This window comes from Centroberyx gerrardi, chromosome 9, assembly GCF_048128805.1.
Source record: "Centroberyx gerrardi isolate f3 chromosome 9, fCenGer3.hap1.cur.20231027, whole genome shotgun sequence".
Classification (NCBI taxonomy): Eukaryota; Metazoa; Chordata; class Actinopteri; order Beryciformes; family Berycidae; genus Centroberyx; species Centroberyx gerrardi.
This window is the reverse complement of record NC_136005.1, coordinates 4,314,234-4,332,523: the sequence shown is the minus strand read 5'-3', so window position 1 is coordinate 4,332,523 and position 18,290 is coordinate 4,314,234. Positions and strand designations below refer to the sequence as shown.

The following is an 18,290-nucleotide window of genomic DNA, read 5'->3' as shown; positions in this document are numbered from 1 at the left end:
GGGGGGCATCTTTGGGTCACACTGCTGGAATGTATCAGTCTACCTCTCCACTACCAATATCTGGATTCCTGCACATGCTAGTAATCCACATGCATGGTTTGAGAATTATTTGGACTCAAGCTAATGGCATTTGAGCAAGAGTGAGAATTATTTAGGAAAAAAACCCCCCAAAAATACGATATTTTCAAGCAGGCTGTACACAGTACTTTGAGTAAGCAAACTGGCCCCAAAGCGATTGAAATGTCAAAGCGATTGCGATTATATTGCACATATAAACTATTGCAACTAAATCTATTGCAACTTTCTGACTATCGAATATATTCTCAATAATCTCAGCGAGTGATTGACCTATAAAGCGAGAAGCAACTTTGCAAAAAATTTACATTTTATATTTTATCTGAAAATCTTATTTTCTTCACACAGAGTATTCTTGAAAGACGTGACAATATCTGGCAGATGGACATTTTTTGCAGTGAATATCATCTACTTTAATTAGATCCTTGTGGGAGTGAACCTCAAGGGACGAACTCCAGCCGGACGCTAGTGGGTGTAGAAATAGCATCTAGTAATCCCTGCGTGGCATGATATGAATTCCAATATCTTCCTCTCATCATCATTGTCATACAGGAAGACAGACCCAAGATTTCCCACAGTTAAAAAAAGTAATGACAAACACAGGCATCTCTCAGTCAGGAATGTCATTGTCCATGTAATGGGAGAAAAAAACATAAAAGAAAACAATTACGTAACATTAATCACTATCAGCTTGAGGTAATTGGCAAAATGCACACCCTGTCCTCTCACTTTCCTTCATCTTGTTGTTTGCCTGAAAAATGAAGGTCTTCATGTTCACTGCTTAATTCATATTATAACTACATAATATTAAATTCTCTCTAGCTTATTTGTAGTTTCACACTTTTGTCATGAGTTATTATTAGGACACTTTTATGTTATCTTGTTGTTTGGTTTGTTTCAAAGACAGAATGTAAATAGGCATTGTTCACATCTGTGTGAAAATAAAAGTGACGCACTGTACCAGTTTTGAATAATGAATGTATAAACTTGGTTTTAAAAGCCTGTGGGATGTTTGTCAGTGTCTTATACTGTAGTATCACCGTTCTTAGCTGCGATGGCTGCCATTCTCTCTTTCTGTCTGTGTGTTGGAGAGAAACTACTACGCAGAGAGAGAGAATCGTCATACCGCATGCTGAAATTTGACAGTCTAATGTTTCCTTGCTCAACAGAAAGGACAGATGCCGAGATGAGGAGTGGAGCCTCACAACTTGGAAAAAAGTATTGTCATGTTCTGTGAGATATCTATGTTTACGTGTAAGCAAGGAAACATTTAACTGGCAAACTTTCTCGACCCAAAGAAAGTGAGAAGAGTGACCCATCGGGGGCTGCGTTGCTCTCAGCTACACCAGTGTTTGTGTGATAGTGAAGTTTTGATTTGACACTTTATGTATATGACAGCGCCACTTTATGGAGACCTGAAAATGTAAGGCATATTTCACATGTTTCAAATGTAAATAAAATGGTTGGAGTCATTCCTATCTGCCAGGTTCTTGTTTGCCTCACAGAAACATACCAACAAAGTCAATTTCAATAGATTTCTTCTTCTCCGCATTTTTTATTATTATCATTTATTGACATGGAAAATCACATGCTATTTTTGTCAAAACACATGCAACTTTTACACTTCATATTTGCTGGATAATATTGGATCCTTAACTTATAATATCTATTAGTCAAGAATAAGATGCTGCACAAAGAGTTAAAACAGAAGTAAGACACTGCACAGCTGCTGTGAGAGTATGAAGAGATTTGTTCCAAAATGAAAAATCAACCTTTTTTTTTTAAGATGACAGAGGATGCAATTGTCAATTTGGGGGTACAACAAAAAAGTAACATAATGAGTAACAAATCGCTGCTCCCAGGGAGTAATACATGGTAATATTACTTTTGAAATGAGCAATCTATTCTAATCTATTACCATTTTTAAGTAACGAGTGCAACACTGCCAATGATAATAGGTAGCTTAAATGTTTGGTTGACAAAATGATAACACTTTTACAGAGTGACTCCTCTATATATTGCAATACTGAATAACAAACTTCAGACACTGATTTAAAAAAAAAAAGACATAGCATTTTTGGATTTTAAACTCTTCAAGTAGATATTGTGACCTTTCATGCAGTGTAACAGGTCTACAGTTCAAATAAATAATGTTCTTACACCTTTTGGTCCTTATCTTTGAAATTAAGCCTGTGACAGAGACTCCAAACGTTTTTTAAATACTGACAATCTAAACAGTGCATTTTCATGGTTCATGCCCATATCCATGAGTTGATTTGGTGAAATGATCACATCCTCATTGAAATCCACTTTACTTTCTATATTTTGAATCTCAACTTTTTCTGGCAAACTTGCTTGTGTCCGTATGTGACAAGCAAGCATGAGGAGTGAACCATAGATCTGGAAAGTCTGAAAAAGTATGAAAAATTACTTGATCATTTCCAGGTCTTGAAAACCCCAAAACGTCTTGATGAATATGGAGGTATGTTGTTGTTCACATAGCTCCACTGTCATTTCACACAGTATGTTTTATTGTGAAGAATAATCTTCAGGTATGGAGTGATATGGCCTAGTTGACATATTGTTATATTGCTATTCCTCTGTCTGCATACATCATATTGAACTCTGAACACAATCTTCAAAACCAATATATGACATTTTGAAATGGAAAGTGTGACGGAAGCCTGCCTCTGGCATATTTTAAGCAATATTTCATTTTAGTAGAAACACTTTCACTTTCACTTCTGTAGAAGCTCAGTCAGTTTTCAATATTAGGTGCTCTGGGGATCCACTCCTGCCTCCAATATTTAAGATTTTCCCCCAACTTTTCAAGGGCAATGATTTCAAAAGGGGAAAAAAAAAAAAAGTTCTTAATGAAGTAACGCTGCCTGGGTCTGTTTTGCAGTGTTTGTCTGTGTGTTTGAAGTCTTTTTTAGGCAAGATCCAAAGCATGAGTGATGGTGACTGTGGGACTCCAGAACAGCTAATTTTAGCAGCTGACCATTAACTCTCATAAAGTACATGTGCAAAAAAAGTGATAAAGTTTCTACCAGAGTGAAATGTCACATTAAAACAACTGTCTGAACTGCACTTGACAAAAAAGGGCATTAAGCTACGTGCCTGTGGAGGACATGTGATCTATCAAACACCACAGCAACTTTTTCTCAAAGTTACTCTTTGTAATGACATCTGGTATACTTATATGCTGAACAGCTGCAAATCATCAGTCCACACAAACACACACACACACACACACATACGCAGGCTTTGCTGTTTTTAGATCGATAGCCGACTGCGGTCATACATTTTCAACCAACTTTGGTCCAACTTTGGAGAGCCGCCTGGCTCTGGATCAGTTCTGATGACAGCAGCGATGCTTCACACTGCAAAGTGTCCCATCCGCTCCAGATGCTGTTGGTAAGAACTGCTTGAAGTTCCTTCTTTAGCAGTTAATGATCTCGACTAATACTATATTAGCTCATTGGCTGAGTTGGATTGTTCAGGAACCACTGCCCACAGAAGAACCATCTGTCGTCTACATGATATGTTTAGAACCAAAATAGCATAGATGGGCTGTTCTGTGATTGTCTAGACAGTTTTAAATCCATCTCAGCCCGCCAACTGTTCAGCCTTCAGCTAGCAGGGTGGCCTAGCGGTTAGACAGACTGTCCTATTACCAAAAAAATCACAGGTTTGATCCCCAATGTGTGTCCGTCAACAGTCTTTTAACACTGAACCCCTGCTCACTCATACAAGTCGCTCTGAATAAGAGCACCTTTGCTAAATGCCTATACTGTACATGTGAAACATCTATATGGCGGATATGCTGCCAAACAAGATAACAAGGTTCAGTCCTTCCAGATTATGGCTGCGGCCCTCCTGCTTATACTGGTCACAATCAACATGAACACACGAACAGGAGAGCAGAAACCCAAAAAACCCCAAAAACTCCAATGATGTCACCGAATGCTTGCTGAACTGAGCGACAACTCAGATCCAAGCAATCAGGGAGAAGGAGGCGGCGGCGAGGGGGGAGCGCCGTTCAACTTCACCGTCCCTCCCGGTTCATCCTGGCCCAGGCTGCTCCCAAGAGAAGACCGGGTGAACCTGCGGATGGTGTCGTTGAAGGACGGGTACAGGGTCACGATGGAGCCCCGGGACCAGTCGAAGCGGGGGTAGATGCGCTTGAGAACGGCCCGGCGAAAGAGGATGTACACCCAGGGGTCCAGGATCTGGTTCCAGGTGGCGAAGCGAAGCCACAACAGCAGGTAGCGGATCTGGAGACGACTTCCAGACAGCACAGTCTGTGCAATAAACACCTGGTGGGGGAGAAGGAGAAATGGAGGGGGAGAAAGGAATATGGAGGGAGGGAAGGAGGGATGGAAAGAGGGAGGGAAGAAAGGAGGGAGGCAAGGTGTGATGGAGGATGGATGGGACAAGTGAGGGAGGATACAGGACAGGGATGGTGAAGTAAAACAGTTGCCGAAAGGAAAGAAAGAGAAGATGTAGTTAAAAGAATTGTAAGACATTTATAATGAGAAAGTAAGGAAGAAACAGCAAATTACAGTTGAAAAGTGTAGAAAGTAGTAGTAGTAGAAAGGAGAGAACAGGGATGAGGAACGAGAGAGAAAACATGACAAGATGAATATTCCATATTCACACGCACACACACACACATCTGTGTTATGTCCCACTCTGGGACTGCATGGCCAGGCTAATTTTCCTGTGGCCCTCCTGAGACAGCGGCCATCGCAACACAATTATTCCCTCTGCCTTAGCTAAGCAGCAACATGTGATGTGAAGCATAGCTTTATTTCTGCCTTATTAGCATTAGCCCAGCACTCTCCTGTGGGGGCTAAACATGCTAACAAGCTCCTTTAGGAATGACAAATTGGCTTATCGTTGTCTTTCTTCCAAATTCAGCTAATCAAAATTCAAACTCTGTGGTTTACATACAGGCAGTACAAGTAAAACACTTTGGCACGTGGCACATGCAGAATTGCTGTTTAGATATATAAAAAAAAACTGTTGCATGCAAGGTCGGTGTTACTGGTGAGATGAAGTGCACATTGGAGTTTTAGTTAGACAAATATTTCTCAGAGGCAGCGCAGCGCTGCTCAGATTATCTCTGCCTCCAGAGCAGCTCTGGAGGCAGAAATAATCTGATTGGTTGCTTTAAACCTCAATGGGCGGAGCCAAATAACCACAGATTTAGAGTGCAAGTTAGCTAACTGGCAAACTTGAATAGCAAACAAGGAACTCTGGTCAAAACAGAAACAAAATGACTTATTTTTTTCATTCATTCATGATTGTAAATTCAGCAGCTAGCTAACTAGCTTACCTGGATAGCTATAGGCTAGTATGGCTAGTTTGAATTTTCAAGGTCAGCTAGGCTAACCAGCTAACCTTGATAACTGCTAGATTGGATTTTCTTAGTTAGTAGCAAGAGTGCTCATAATATTAACTGCCTCCTCTCTTAGCCTACCACCTTTGTTTTTTTTCACTGGGCTGGCAGAAGCTCTTTGGTTTAATCTATCACTGATATTATTTCTGCCCCAGGGAGCTCTGCTTCCGAGAAATGTTTGTATAACTAAAACTCATATCTGCAGATGAAGTGATCATGGTTTTGATGAGAAGCCGTCTGTGTTAGTCTAAGGGAATGAAAGCAGGCACATGGGGAATAGACAGAAATGACAAAAGGCTGAAACTGCACAAGTGAAATGTTTATTGGCTGGTTGGGAATGGAATGAAGCATAAACAGCCGCACCAATATCAAGACGCTGGCTGCACCGTGAAGCATGCTCCAGATAAGGTGCTCATGGGTAATGCGGTTTGGAAGCTGGAAGGCGTCGGGGAGACTTTGATGCACAGATGAGTCCATGAGTTTCCTCGGCAGATGTTTGGGGAGGGCTGGGCTAGCCGGCCAGCCACAGCCCAAACGCATGAGGGGCGTGAGCAGTGACTTGTGGGGACGCTGTGTTATTGTTAGGAGTTTTGGAATTTTTTTTGCTTCTACTCGCCTTAGACGGGACTCTTGACACATGATGTATATCCAGGGGTCAAATATCTGATTGCAGGTGGCCATTCGTATGTAGAACAAAACAATGTCGGGTCTTACAGGTTCAGCAGTCACAGCGCTCATCAGAATAAATATCTGTGCAGGGCAGCACACACGGGGTTAGACAGGGCTGCAGAAACAATGATTGCTATAAGCAGGGGGCTATGGCTCGGATCCTACCATTCCTTAATATGTGTTGCTTGAAATGGGGATCTAGGAATCTAAGCTTATTCTACTGTTGCACCCTTTTATAATGACCATTACATCATGACCATTTGACATAATGGAGAGCAATTTTTTTCATGGAGGTTGGGCTCTCCATCCCCCTTTATAGCATCACTGTCCAGTGGAAGCCTTGTATATCCAAGGCTTTTTCAGGAACTAAGAAAAGCAGCCTTGTTTCAGCTTGACCCCTGTGCATTTTTGAGTTTATCCAATTGGTTTTGAAAGGGTTTCAGAGGACCAAGGGTTGTAGAATTTTCTGAAACCATAGAAGAGCATGAAACATGAAAATCACCAAAATTGGAGTTACAGGGTTTTCACATGACAACCACGATAGAGACACCAGGAAAGAGGTGGGAGAGAGAGGGATGAAAGGAGAGGAAGTCATGGCTGGAGTTGATTCTCGGTGTGGATCTTGACCTGTGAGATTAGTCTGCCACTACGCCACCATCCGGGTTTGACGGTTAATATACTTCTACATGTAGTGTTTGCAGCATATAAGGGCATAGCGTTCACCCATGCTGTAAAGCTGAATGTGACATCGAGGGCAGCTAGGGCATTAAGGGGCTTCTCTGATCCAGGGCATGTCCAGCAAGATCAGCTAGTTAGGAGGCTGCATTGCTTAGGAGAAATGAGGCATAGGGAAGGGAAGTGGAGACAGGGAGCTTATAGGACCAACCTCGTGACGCCTCATTTTGGTTTAAACATTTGAAGGGGCAGCTGATAACAAACACTGAAGCTGAGAAAGAGAGAGCAAAAAGTGAGAGCTAGAGAGAAAAGTGAGGGTTGGGTGCTACCAAGTAGCTAAGAAATATTTCACATATGCCATTTGGCAGACACTGTTATTGAAAGTGCCTTACAGTATCATGAGTGAATGTATTTTTAGCTTTGGTAGCCCTGGTGGGACTAATCCCTAACTCTGGCAGTGTTAGTACCATGCTCTCCCCACTGAGCAACACATGGGCCACCATTTTGAACTTCCCATCAATTATCTTTATCATGAGTGAAGTTAGTAGACACTTTTCTCCAATGTGGGCATGAGGGCACAGAGTTTAAAGATGTTTTTTTACTCTGCATTATTTCATGGTTTTGAATCAAAATCTATGCAACATAAAGAGACATATGGGGAAAAGAAAAGAGTAATGTTTGGGTAGACATATGCCACTATGGTGGACACTTACTGTATATCCAAAGGGCTTTATAGCTTTTTACAAGCGGTATACTCTTATTCCATATTCTTGAATCAAAGTCTATGCAGCATAAAGAGACATATAGGGAAAAAGACAGAGCGAGCCAGACAGATGGAGGAAGATGAAGAGAAGGCTCGTGGTCCAGAGCGGATATCCCCCTTCTGTCTGCAACCGGAGATGGCCCATTCTCCCATAGGCCTTATCACAACACACCACACACACATAGGCACACACACACACACAGACAGACACAGACCACAGACACACATTCACACAGGCTGTAACAGGGCCAGCAGAGCTTCCTGGACAGTGCTGGCACACAGCGTTCTATTTATTCTGCAATTTTATATCAGTTGGCTCAGGGGCTCTTTTGAGGACAGGAGGTGATCAAAGTAGATGTGTTTTCATATGCGAATTAGAACTGATAGGTGTATGTTATCGAGGGCTTTTATCGACCAGACATTATTGTCATGCAGAGATAATACAATTTGTTTGCTGACTGAATGGTTTGCATTCTTACAGAAGACAACAAGAAATGCAGATCAGTTGAAACACTGAAAATAAACAAAGTTGGGCGTGTTTCGCGCACTACAGATCGAGCATTGGAGCATGCGATTGGAGCACCTAAACTATAGAACAACCAGCCTGATAAATTAGGCAAACTCTGTATCTACTTTAAAGCTGCATCAGGCAAGATTCTTTAATGTAAAAATGCACCATAAATCAGCCCCAAATCACAAAGAAGCAACAGAGAAGAATGTCCCATCCACACTGTAGATTCCAGGGTTAGATTATGGTTAGGGTTATTTGCCCAAATTAATTTCAGATGTTGGGTATGGTTGCTGGTGGGAAACTGAATCGGGATAGGGAATCAAAACTTAAGGGTGAAATACAAAACTGTCTCCTAAACAGCAGCAAGCGAGTGCTCTGTCCAGAGAAAGTTGGATTCACCAACGATGGTTGAAAGTCTTCACCATCTCCACCCTCACCAGCCACTAAGGAGAAGAAATTTAGGTCCAAGAAGTGTGCAGTTTACTAACATCACTTTACTCGATTTCTGGGTAACGAAGTCCTTCAAACTTCCATGAATTCAAACAGTTATCTCTTGCTGCCACTTGGGGCCGCCAAAGTACGAAGTTGCCTACTGCAACTTACAGCTAGATCCCAGAAACTCAGTTATAAAGCTTAAAAGGAAATTGCTTTTCATTGTGGTTGTATCATTCTCTATAGAAGCAAATCCTTGAATATGCATATACATGTATACATATGTAAAGCAGGCAACTCACCAATAAGGGGCACCAGCAGATGGAGGCGATGACCATGATCAGGATGAGCTGCACCATCATCTCCACCTCGTAGTCGCGGCGACGCTGCGTCCTGTCCTGTCCGCAGCACACCTTGATCAGCGTCACCACGCTCACCGTGTTCAGCAGGAAGGACACTGCGATGGACAGCAGCCCGACCAGCGAGAAGAGCAGGGAGAAGGCCAGGTCGCTGCCCTTAGAGCTGATGTTGAGGAAACACCAGGAGCCTGGCATCTGGATATGGTAGCTCCCCATGCCCAGTAGGGGCAGCAGAGCCACGCAGCCGGCGAACGTCCACACCATCAGCACCATGGACACCGCCCTGCTCTTGGGCATGTTGGCGGAGCGCACGAACGGCCGGTTGATGCCCACAAATCGTTCCACGGCCATGGCGGCGCCGAGCAGCAGAGGGCACAGGCCGTAGAAGACCATGGACATGCCCATGAAGTTGCAGAAGTGGCAGTGCGGGTCCAGGTGGCGCCAGTTGAAGTGGGTAATGTGGAAGGAGACCACGATGGAGCCTGTGACCAGAAGACCCATGAAGTCGGTGACCACCAGGCCGCACAGGAAGATGAGGAAGGAGGAGCGCGAGAGGCTGTGCGTCCGGTGGAAGGACTTGAGGAGAACCACAAAGGCGATGAGGTTGGAGCTGAGGCCCAAAGTGCTGAAGATGGACGAGAAGTAGGCAGAGGCGATGGTGTGGTTGTACCTGAACGGGGGGCTGTTGATGGAGTAGCAGAGCGGGACGGTCTGGTTGGCGAGAGGGGAGGCGGAGACATTCATGGTGGCTAGCTGGTTGATTGCTGATTTCAGATGGAAAGACTTAGACCATTGTGAGGAATTTCATTTTTGTCCCTTTTCTTTATGTTCTCTCTTCACCTTCAAAAGCAAAAAGAGACAAGTTCAATTTCAAGATGTTGTTGTTCTTGTAGCAGGGCAGAGAACACTTAAAATAAACAATATATATAGAAACATACAAGACATAGTGAAATGAGAAAATAGAAAAAGCAGTACGTCGAGTGGCCAGGGGAGAAGGAGCATGGGATAGAGTCCATCTGTTAGGAGTTAAGCTGGTTTATGTCACATGTATTTTATGGGAGCTTCAATAAAAACTTCAAATGTGGCTTTACACATGTGGTGCATCAAATTTGTTTACTTTTGTGGATGAAATAGTAAATTGTACTTCTTGAATTCTTTTAGTCAACGAGCGCACATCATTACAAACTAGCAAGAAAATTGGCATCTAGTTTAATAAAACGCACAAATCAGACATAACATGGATGCTTTTATCCAAATCGCAATGGAAAACAACGAGTGCATTTTTAGCATGGGTTGGCCTGATGGGAATTTAACCCCTAACCCTAGCAGTGTTAAGGCCATGCTCTGCCCATCGAGCTACACAGGACCACACAGAACATGTAGAAAGTGACTGGAGTCAGTGATAGAGCTTGGACACAGCAGTTCTATGATGGAGAATGATCAGTATGTTAACAGTCACATGTACGCACTCACTTAAACACATGCAGACGGTGACAGCATGTGATGGAGAGAGAGAGACACAGAGACAGAAATAGAGAGAGAGTAGCAGAGCTGGCATATCTTGACAGGAAATGCTGTTACGCCAACAGAACTGACAGAGACATTAACAGGAAATCAAGACCAAGTACGACAACCATTACAGAGCCCATAATTGCATATGATTGTCCTCAAGCCAAGTGGATGTAAATGTTATGGATATATGGATGTATATATGCAATGGAAATTGAATACAGGAAATACATTTTCTCAAAACAAGATGTTTGTGTGAGGGCTTATAGTGCGGGTATTCCTCCTGATGTAATCCTGAAATAAACTAAAAGAAATAAACAGGAAATCTGCAAATTCCATGATGTTATCTCTGAAGAACGCCTGTTATGAGTAAATGAAGTCACTGCATTCAAATTAACCAAAAGTGGCAAGGTCCCATGCACTAATTGATCAAAACAAAATGTACAGCAGGGGTAGAAGACGAGTAGAAGGGGTTTCATTCCAAAAATATATAATTTCATTCCAACACTATATATACATATTATCTGCCAGTAGTCATTTCGTCAGCGTAGGTGTAACGCCTTTCAAGATAAGATGGAACTTTAATGAGCCCCAGGTGGAAAGTGGGTCATTGCAGCAGCAAATATTAACACAATAGAGAAAGGAAGAACAGAATATAAAGAAGGATAGAGTAAATGGGAGGTATTAAACATAATTCAACCAATGTCACCAAGACAAATTCCTATACGATTAAAGTGATTCTGGTTCTGTGAACTGTGCTGATAGTGAAGTGAACTCAGATCAGTTGATAACTATTTATGATGTGACTTTAATATAGTTAAATGTATAATTAAAGCTGCACTAGCCAACTTCACGTTAGTGGTTCCAAATGGCAGCGAGAGGTAACTTTTTGAAATTCAATACCCAGAAATCATGTAAGGTGACGTTAGTAAACTGCACACAGCCCGGTCATGTTCACGTGAAGGGTTTCATTCCTGTACCAGGAGTTTTCTTACCTTGCGAGGCAGCTGGATTCGCGAGATCACGATCACGCGAGAATCCATCTTGCCAGGCTTCAAGTTACGCGTTTGTGGCCGAACCACAGTGGTTCGGACCAATCAGCGTCCTATGAGGGCAGCTACGGGCGTGGTTAAGGTGTGACGACAGCGAGAAGCGACTGTTCGCTCACAACAATGGCGGCTCCTATAGAGGCTAGCGTAGATGCTGCTATAACATCAGTTATTTCTGAACTGGAGAGTATTTCTTCATTGAAAGAAGAGCAAAGAACGGCACTGAAGGCTGTTTTCGCTCTTCTCCCGACCGGTCTGATTGGTTGAAGTTAGCCCGTGATAGATGGTGATAGACAGATGGTTCATCCAATCACCTGCCAAGTATGTTTTGAAAGTGCTTGCCCTTTTCCAAACAGTTTCCAAGGACGACTTCCTAGATGGTTCTGTGTAACAAACCATCTGGCGCGTCAGGTTAGTAGTTTTCCTGCATAGGGGAATCTTTGGCAGCCAGCAAAGTCATTTCCTCTAGCGCTAATATGAAAAAAACAAAACAGGAAGTTGGAAATGAACTGGAAAACTGCCAATTTGGATGATTTAACTTTTGGGACAATAGGGCCAACCGACTAAGAGATGGTGCGCTTTAGTCACAGAAAACGAAAACTAAACAGACTCAGGGTATCTCCAGGTTCTAAAAAAATCTTTGAATACCTAAATTCAAGGGCTCAAAAGTCCTTGCAGCCTAAAGCTCTCTTAGAACAGGATTAGTATTAGGTGGGGATCTCATGTAATTAATGAATTATCCCAAGTCTGCATTTTGTTGAATGCTTTCCGGTTATCGCTGCAGTTACAAATCACTGGACGTCCCCAGGTGATATAAATCCCCTGTGAATAGGACTTAATTCTTACATTCAGTTTTAGAGGTCTTAATAATGTGGTTTCTTGGTGTGTTGTTTTTCTACTGAGAAATCTGCACACTCATGTAGATCCATCGACAACAGTTTTCTTTTTTTTAATTATTTCCCCATTCAATTTAGTGGAGAAATTGGCCTTATCTTTCATTCTAACTGGTATTAAAAAGGTATTAAAAAGTCTAATATTTAACTTGATGAAGCTGGACACTCTGAAATTGGTACAACAAATGCTGCTAATATGCAAATTAGCATTCAACACCATCTGTCCCTTACAACAGGAGCACCACCAAAGACCCATTTCACACCAGGAAAAAACCTGAACACTATATATCCATTGTGGGGGAAAAAATGTTGCCTGATGTTCAATGCACAGTTTACAAAAAAACACGTGATTACTTTGTAAATACGAGGCTTAAAATTGAGAATAACTTCAAACATATTCAACGGTGAGTATAATTTCATGCCAGCAGTCATGAAATTATAGAGAAAGAAATGGAGAGGAGGAGTGGGAAACCTTTGCATTTTCCACTCACAGCTAACCGCACCGTTATCAGATCATGCCTCTTCCTTCCTTAGAGAATAGCGGTAACAGACATGGCGGCTTGTGAGTGTGCCATTAGCCGCAAGCACCTGACAGCATCCAAAATCAATAAGTTATAATCCAAACTGCTTCACTCCTGCGGCCGTACGGTTGCCTATTGAAACTAATGGGAAACCACAGAACTTAATTGTGAGGAGTGGAGGAAGAGCAGAGCACACAGGATGTGGAATGTTAAATGCATGTAAAGTGATATGTGTGGTCCGGAGGTTCCCAAAGTGAGGTCCGGTGACCGCCGGGGGTCCTTGAGGGGTTTCCAGGGGCAAAATGTTACGATTATTTCACTTCTGAGAAGTTAGCGCAATCATAACTAACAACAAAAATCTCCAATCAGATGTCACCTACTCTCCTTTGGGGAATGAACTTAAAAATATCGTAAAAAGCCACTGGCACATAATAGAGATGGATCCCCACCTCAAAAAATGTTTTTAAAGCTCCTCCACAAGTGATCTTCAAACGACCAGCTAACATCACAGCCATGGCAGCTCAAACAGATTTACCTCGAACTGTTTTGGATGAGATCCCAAATGGGAAGTGTAAGTGCGGCGGATACGCACAAATGCACCACATTCAATCATCCGTCCGCGGGGAAAAGCCCCTGTTTCCCTTGCATATGTGGGTTTGACTACAAGGCCGCTCAAAATGTGCATCAGTGAGCACCGCAGCGGCATTAGATCCAAGGACACGCTCAGCCCAGTGGCAACTCACTGAACCCAGGCGGGCCGCAATGTGTCTACTGAGATACACGGGACTGGAGGAGGAGGAACAGCCACACAGTCTCTCCAGACATTTTGGATTTAGGAACTTAAAACATTAGATCCCTTTTGCATGAATATGGACTTTGATAGTTGTCCTTTCTCTCAAATAGATTGATTTGATTCCTGTGGAAATACAGTTGTATGCATTTCAAAGTTTGTATTTTCCTATATTTATGTGTTTTTTGATTTGTCTGATAAAGTGATCATGTTTTTTTGATATTGCATATTATTCAGGATTATACTGATATTACTCTAAACTGACACTCCCTGATGGACGGGTGTTGCAAATGTAATATCTTACAACCTGATGAAGCCTTGTTTGGGCAAAACGTTAATGTAGTTGGTGTGGGTGAAATTAAAGCACGGGACAGCAATATACTGTGTGCAGACATTTCCTTTTGTCTTTATTCCATGGGACTCAGTCTTTTCAAACGGGGCTCCATGGATTAAAACCTATCTACAGTATTTTAGGATTTCTTGATGTGAAAAGTTTGGGAGCCCCTGGTTATAGTGTGCTGTCCACATAATATCTGCACCCTGTTGTCCATGTACCAGCATGTGTGTCAGTTGGTATTGTGAAACTCTATTAGTCAGATTTATTTATAAAGCGCTTTAAACAAACAGATTTGTCACACATTGCTTCTAGAGGCAAAAGACACAAATACAGATGAAAACAGGCCATAAACAAAGCAGAGGATAATAAAAACAAGAAGAGCCACAAGTGCAACTCCAAGGAATGGGGCCTGGATTTCTGTGTGTGTGTGTGTGTGTGTGTGAATGTATGTATGTGTGTGTGTGCCTGTAGGTTGTCAATATGTTCCTGTACTACTAATGTCAGGCAAAACCAAGCGAAATTCCTTTACATTTATTCTACTTGATGATTAAAGCGAATGGGATTCTGTTTATGAACTGTGCTAACGGTGAAGTAAACACTGTTAATGACTGCTGACTGGTTTGAAAGATTAGAAATTCAAACAATAAAGAACAGATGTCCCATATACTGCGTTTTTTTTCAACATTAATTTTTTTGCAAGAAAAGCCCCAGAATATCAATCAAACTGGTGTAAAAAAGTTCTTAAAACTACTCTCCATGCTTTAAATAATTTGTTTTTACAGTTATTACAAACTGTAAATTAGAATTACATTCGGGATTCATGATAGATTTTCCTCACAAATGATTTGAATATCATTTAACAAAGTTTATTTGACACTTTGATCTAAAGCACCTTAAATTACCTTACATTTTTGAGTGCTTCAACCTTTTTTTAAAAATTTTTTTCTTTTAGTTTTTTAACATGGGCAGCCTCAGTGGGAATCAAACCCCTAACCCTGGCCGGTGATAGTGCCTTGCTCTACAGGACAACATGTACTTCATAGGTTAAAATAAAAAATATGAACCACTTGGAACCATGCAGCATTTATGAAATCTGTGTGCGAATATTAAATAATAAAAACACTTCAGTGGAACCATGGCAGGAGCAGGACTGCTGGGTCTGTTCCCTATTATCAGTTCAAATAAATCTCATGCCTGTTGCAGAAAAGTTGGTACAAAGTTGTTCTTCACTTCTGCAAGACCAGCGGCTGAAATGTGGATTGATCAGCTTTAATGATTTGCCTTCTTTAAAATGGTAAAATAAATAAATCCGTCATTACAGTAATCCCCAGTGTCTAATTACTATTATTTATGTCCACATTTCATCAATAGAGAGAGTTGATAGTCTCTTCATCATCCTCTAAATGGTGCAGTGTGTGTGTCTTGGTCTGGGCAGCAGAAAACTGTCATGAATACTGATGTAAAGGAACAGGTGCACAGTCACTTCACTGACAGTTATATGACTTCTGACAGATGATGTGAACAGAGGAGTGTGTTGGTTTCCTTTGACACAAGATGGTAAAAGAACTTGTAAATTACTTGTAAACTACTCTTGGAAAATGATTGATAGCAGCAAGATGAGAGTAAAAGATGGTACTTTAAGGATAGAAAGAGAAAGTGACTTAGATCTGACAAAATGATGTTACTTTTACCGACTATCCTAGCGAATAAGACTCCTATAATAATCCTATAATACATTTTAGAAGACTAGGCTACTGTAAAAATATCACATCAAAAGTCCCAATGGGAGTACTACAGCAATAGTGACACCATAGAAGATAAAACTACTATGAAGTTCGATACTGTTACTATAAACCCATTACTTACTATCAGTCCCTATAGTAATATTATAAGAATATTATAGGGATTTTTCGCTCTTCTGAACTTCAGGTGATGATTTCATTTTCCTCCAAAGTGTCATGAAAATCGAGATGTGAATGCCTAAATCAGATAGGCCTATCCTTTTAATAAATTCACGAGCTTGCTGTTAATATTAAGTTACCGCAGCACCTACACGTGAAGTTTATGAAGTTTATGGAGCTATGAAGGCATGGCTTACCATCACAGGAGCGCCTCCACTGACGGTTCACGAAAGTTGAGTCTCTCGGCTGGCAAGTGTGCGCTCCTCCGTCCGACCCATCTCCCTGCTCTTGTAATAGTTATAATAATATTAAAAAATAACAATCAGAGTAACAGGTGGGGGGGCATGTCTGCGTGGAGGCAGGTAGACAGGTCCAGTGTGAGAGGGCTGGATGGAGATAAAGTCCTGAATCAAGCCCGCAGTCGTGTCCCTTCTCCTCTCTTCTCCCTCGGTCCTGGACTCCGGCGGCTCAGAGCCTCATCGCTCCCTCTGCGGCCCGGTTTCCCCTCTCTCTCTCTCCCCCTCTCTCTCCCTCTCTCTCCATCCCTCCCCGGAAGGCGGAGGGGAAGGGCTCCGAGGTCAAGGGAGACACACAACAGTCTTCTGGGAAGGGATCCAGTCAGTGAGACCACAATAAGCACAGGAAAAAAAGTCATGAACAATGAAAAAAAGGCCATTTTAAAAACGTATTGTTGTGGGAGAGAAACCGGATAGTGCTGTTGCAGTTCAGTCACAGCTACAGGGGCAGATAAAGGTCATAGATTAGCCTACTCAACACTTTTAAGAACAAGAACAGATCCTGTACAGACCCACGGCGCGTGTTCTATGCATTGAAGCACTGCAATTACCTAATTCCATTAACATTACTTAAATACCACAAGATGATGTCACCTACCGTTAAGGTCTGTAGGGCAGCGAAGACGAGTTACTGTCTGCAAATCCCCGTTACTAGTTTCACTTTTGTTTTCACACCGGGAGACTGTGGACTGAGTTCAGTCTGCTGGTCTGCTGTCTGTACATCTCCACATTACAGACATGATGTGATGCGACATCAGGCGCATTAGAGATCGATTTAGATCCATTTCTATTCACTGACCAACTTTTGATTTTGTGGCTCTGTATGGGAAACACTGCATCTCACAGTCAAAGACGCCCTCTAGAGGCCATCTGACGAAGTGCATCATCTCACTAAGCGTCACCTGACTGACTGACTGACTGCTTGACCTGAATTTGGCTCGTGATGCCCCCGGCTGCTCCGTGGGAAAAATAATATTTTGAGCCTCAATGCTAGATTAAATTACTTCAGTAGACTTCATCTGCTACTTTCTCCTCAGAAAACCTTTGGATTCACACTGCAGAAAATGCTAACTTGCTAACTCTTAAAAACATATTCTTTTTCAAATTAGTGAAAAAAAAAATCCTTTCAAAGGGGCAAGATAGTTTTGTCTGTTCCTAATGCAAATCATCTTGTTGCAAGCATTTTCTTGAATCAAGTGACATTATTAACAGAGAAATCAGCCTCACTTCAAGATATTGGCATTTGATTGAAGGACATTCTCTAAACAGGTGAAACTGCATTGGATACAGATGGAATTATCTCACACTATCAGCAGGATTTTTCAGTCGTTTTAAGAAGAAGAAGAATAAGATCTAAAGACAGTTTACGAGATTGGATAACTTGTTCAGACGGACATGTGCAGTGCAGATGTGCATCACGAGTGCCAAATACTTTTGGTTGAGCACAGGCCTAAAACACACAGAGGAACAGAGAGAGGAGAGCAGGAATGAAAGTAAACGAGGGCAAAGGTAACAAGCTTAACAACGCTGCAAGCTGTAAAGCTGCTATCTCCTGGGCTGATGTATATTTACTGTCTGCAAATGTATGATGAAATCGAAGGAAATCCTGTAGGATCTGTTGTTAGTAAAGTGTGTCTCAGTAAAAGTGTTAAACTGCTTTACATTTTTTTTTAAACGCGATTCTGATTACCGAGCCACTAAGCAAATATTTTTATATTATTATTATAATATTGTTAGTCTCTTTGACTTTTCACCCCTCAGTTTGGCATATCTTGAATTATACAAGCGTGAGATATTTATGTGGAAAAAAATGCAGTTCTACCTAAAAAGGCCTGATTCTAATGATAGAATAGCAAAATAGTGTTTCCTTTGGCACACACACACACACACACACACACACACACACACACACACACACACACACACAGACACACACTGAAAAGAAGTAGATGGACTGTTACTGTCAATGGGAGAAGCCAATTACAACCAATCAAAAATGCCTATTACGGTGAAAGTGCGGCAGGCAACAGTCCACAGTCAACATCATAACATTTACATTACAATGCCTCAAAATTACAGGAATCCTGATCCTGTCTGACATGACGG

General features: G+C 41.8%; 1 protein-coding gene across 2 annotated transcripts; it reads right to left on the bottom strand.

Annotated features, from left to right (window-relative positions):
* Positions 1-1,627: 1,627 nt before the first annotated feature.
* Positions 1,628-16,310, bottom strand: tbxa2r (thromboxane A2 receptor). 2 transcript variants are annotated; one of them, XM_078285726.1, is made up of 4 exons: positions 16,086-16,310; positions 8,832-9,728; positions 6,096-6,229; positions 4,101-4,394 (listed from the first exon to the last, which is right to left on the bottom strand). In XM_078285726.1, the coding sequence occupies exons 2-4, from the start codon at positions 9,630-9,632 to the stop codon at positions 4,217-4,219; spliced, it is 1,113 nt and encodes a 370-aa protein (XP_078141852.1). In that variant the 5' UTR covers positions 9,633-9,728; positions 16,086-16,310; the 3' UTR covers positions 4,101-4,216. The 2 variants fall into 2 exon arrangements, with proteins under 2 accessions (XP_071771838.2, XP_078141852.1); XM_071915737.2 differs by lacking the exon at positions 6,096-6,229 and having other exon boundaries at positions 1,628-4,394.
* Between the last annotated feature and the right edge of the window lie 1,980 nt (positions 16,311-18,290).

Bases quoted from the DNA above. Each gene is read 5' to 3' on its own strand.
- tbxa2r (XM_071915737.2), bottom strand. From the start codon at position 9,632: ATGAATGTCTCCGCCTCCCCTCTCGCCAACCAGACCGTCCCGCTCTGC. The intron at 4,395-8,831 runs GTGAGTTGCCTG...CTCCCCCACCAG, and splicing joins TCTGCTGGTGCCCCTTATTG to GTGTTTATTGCACAGACTGT.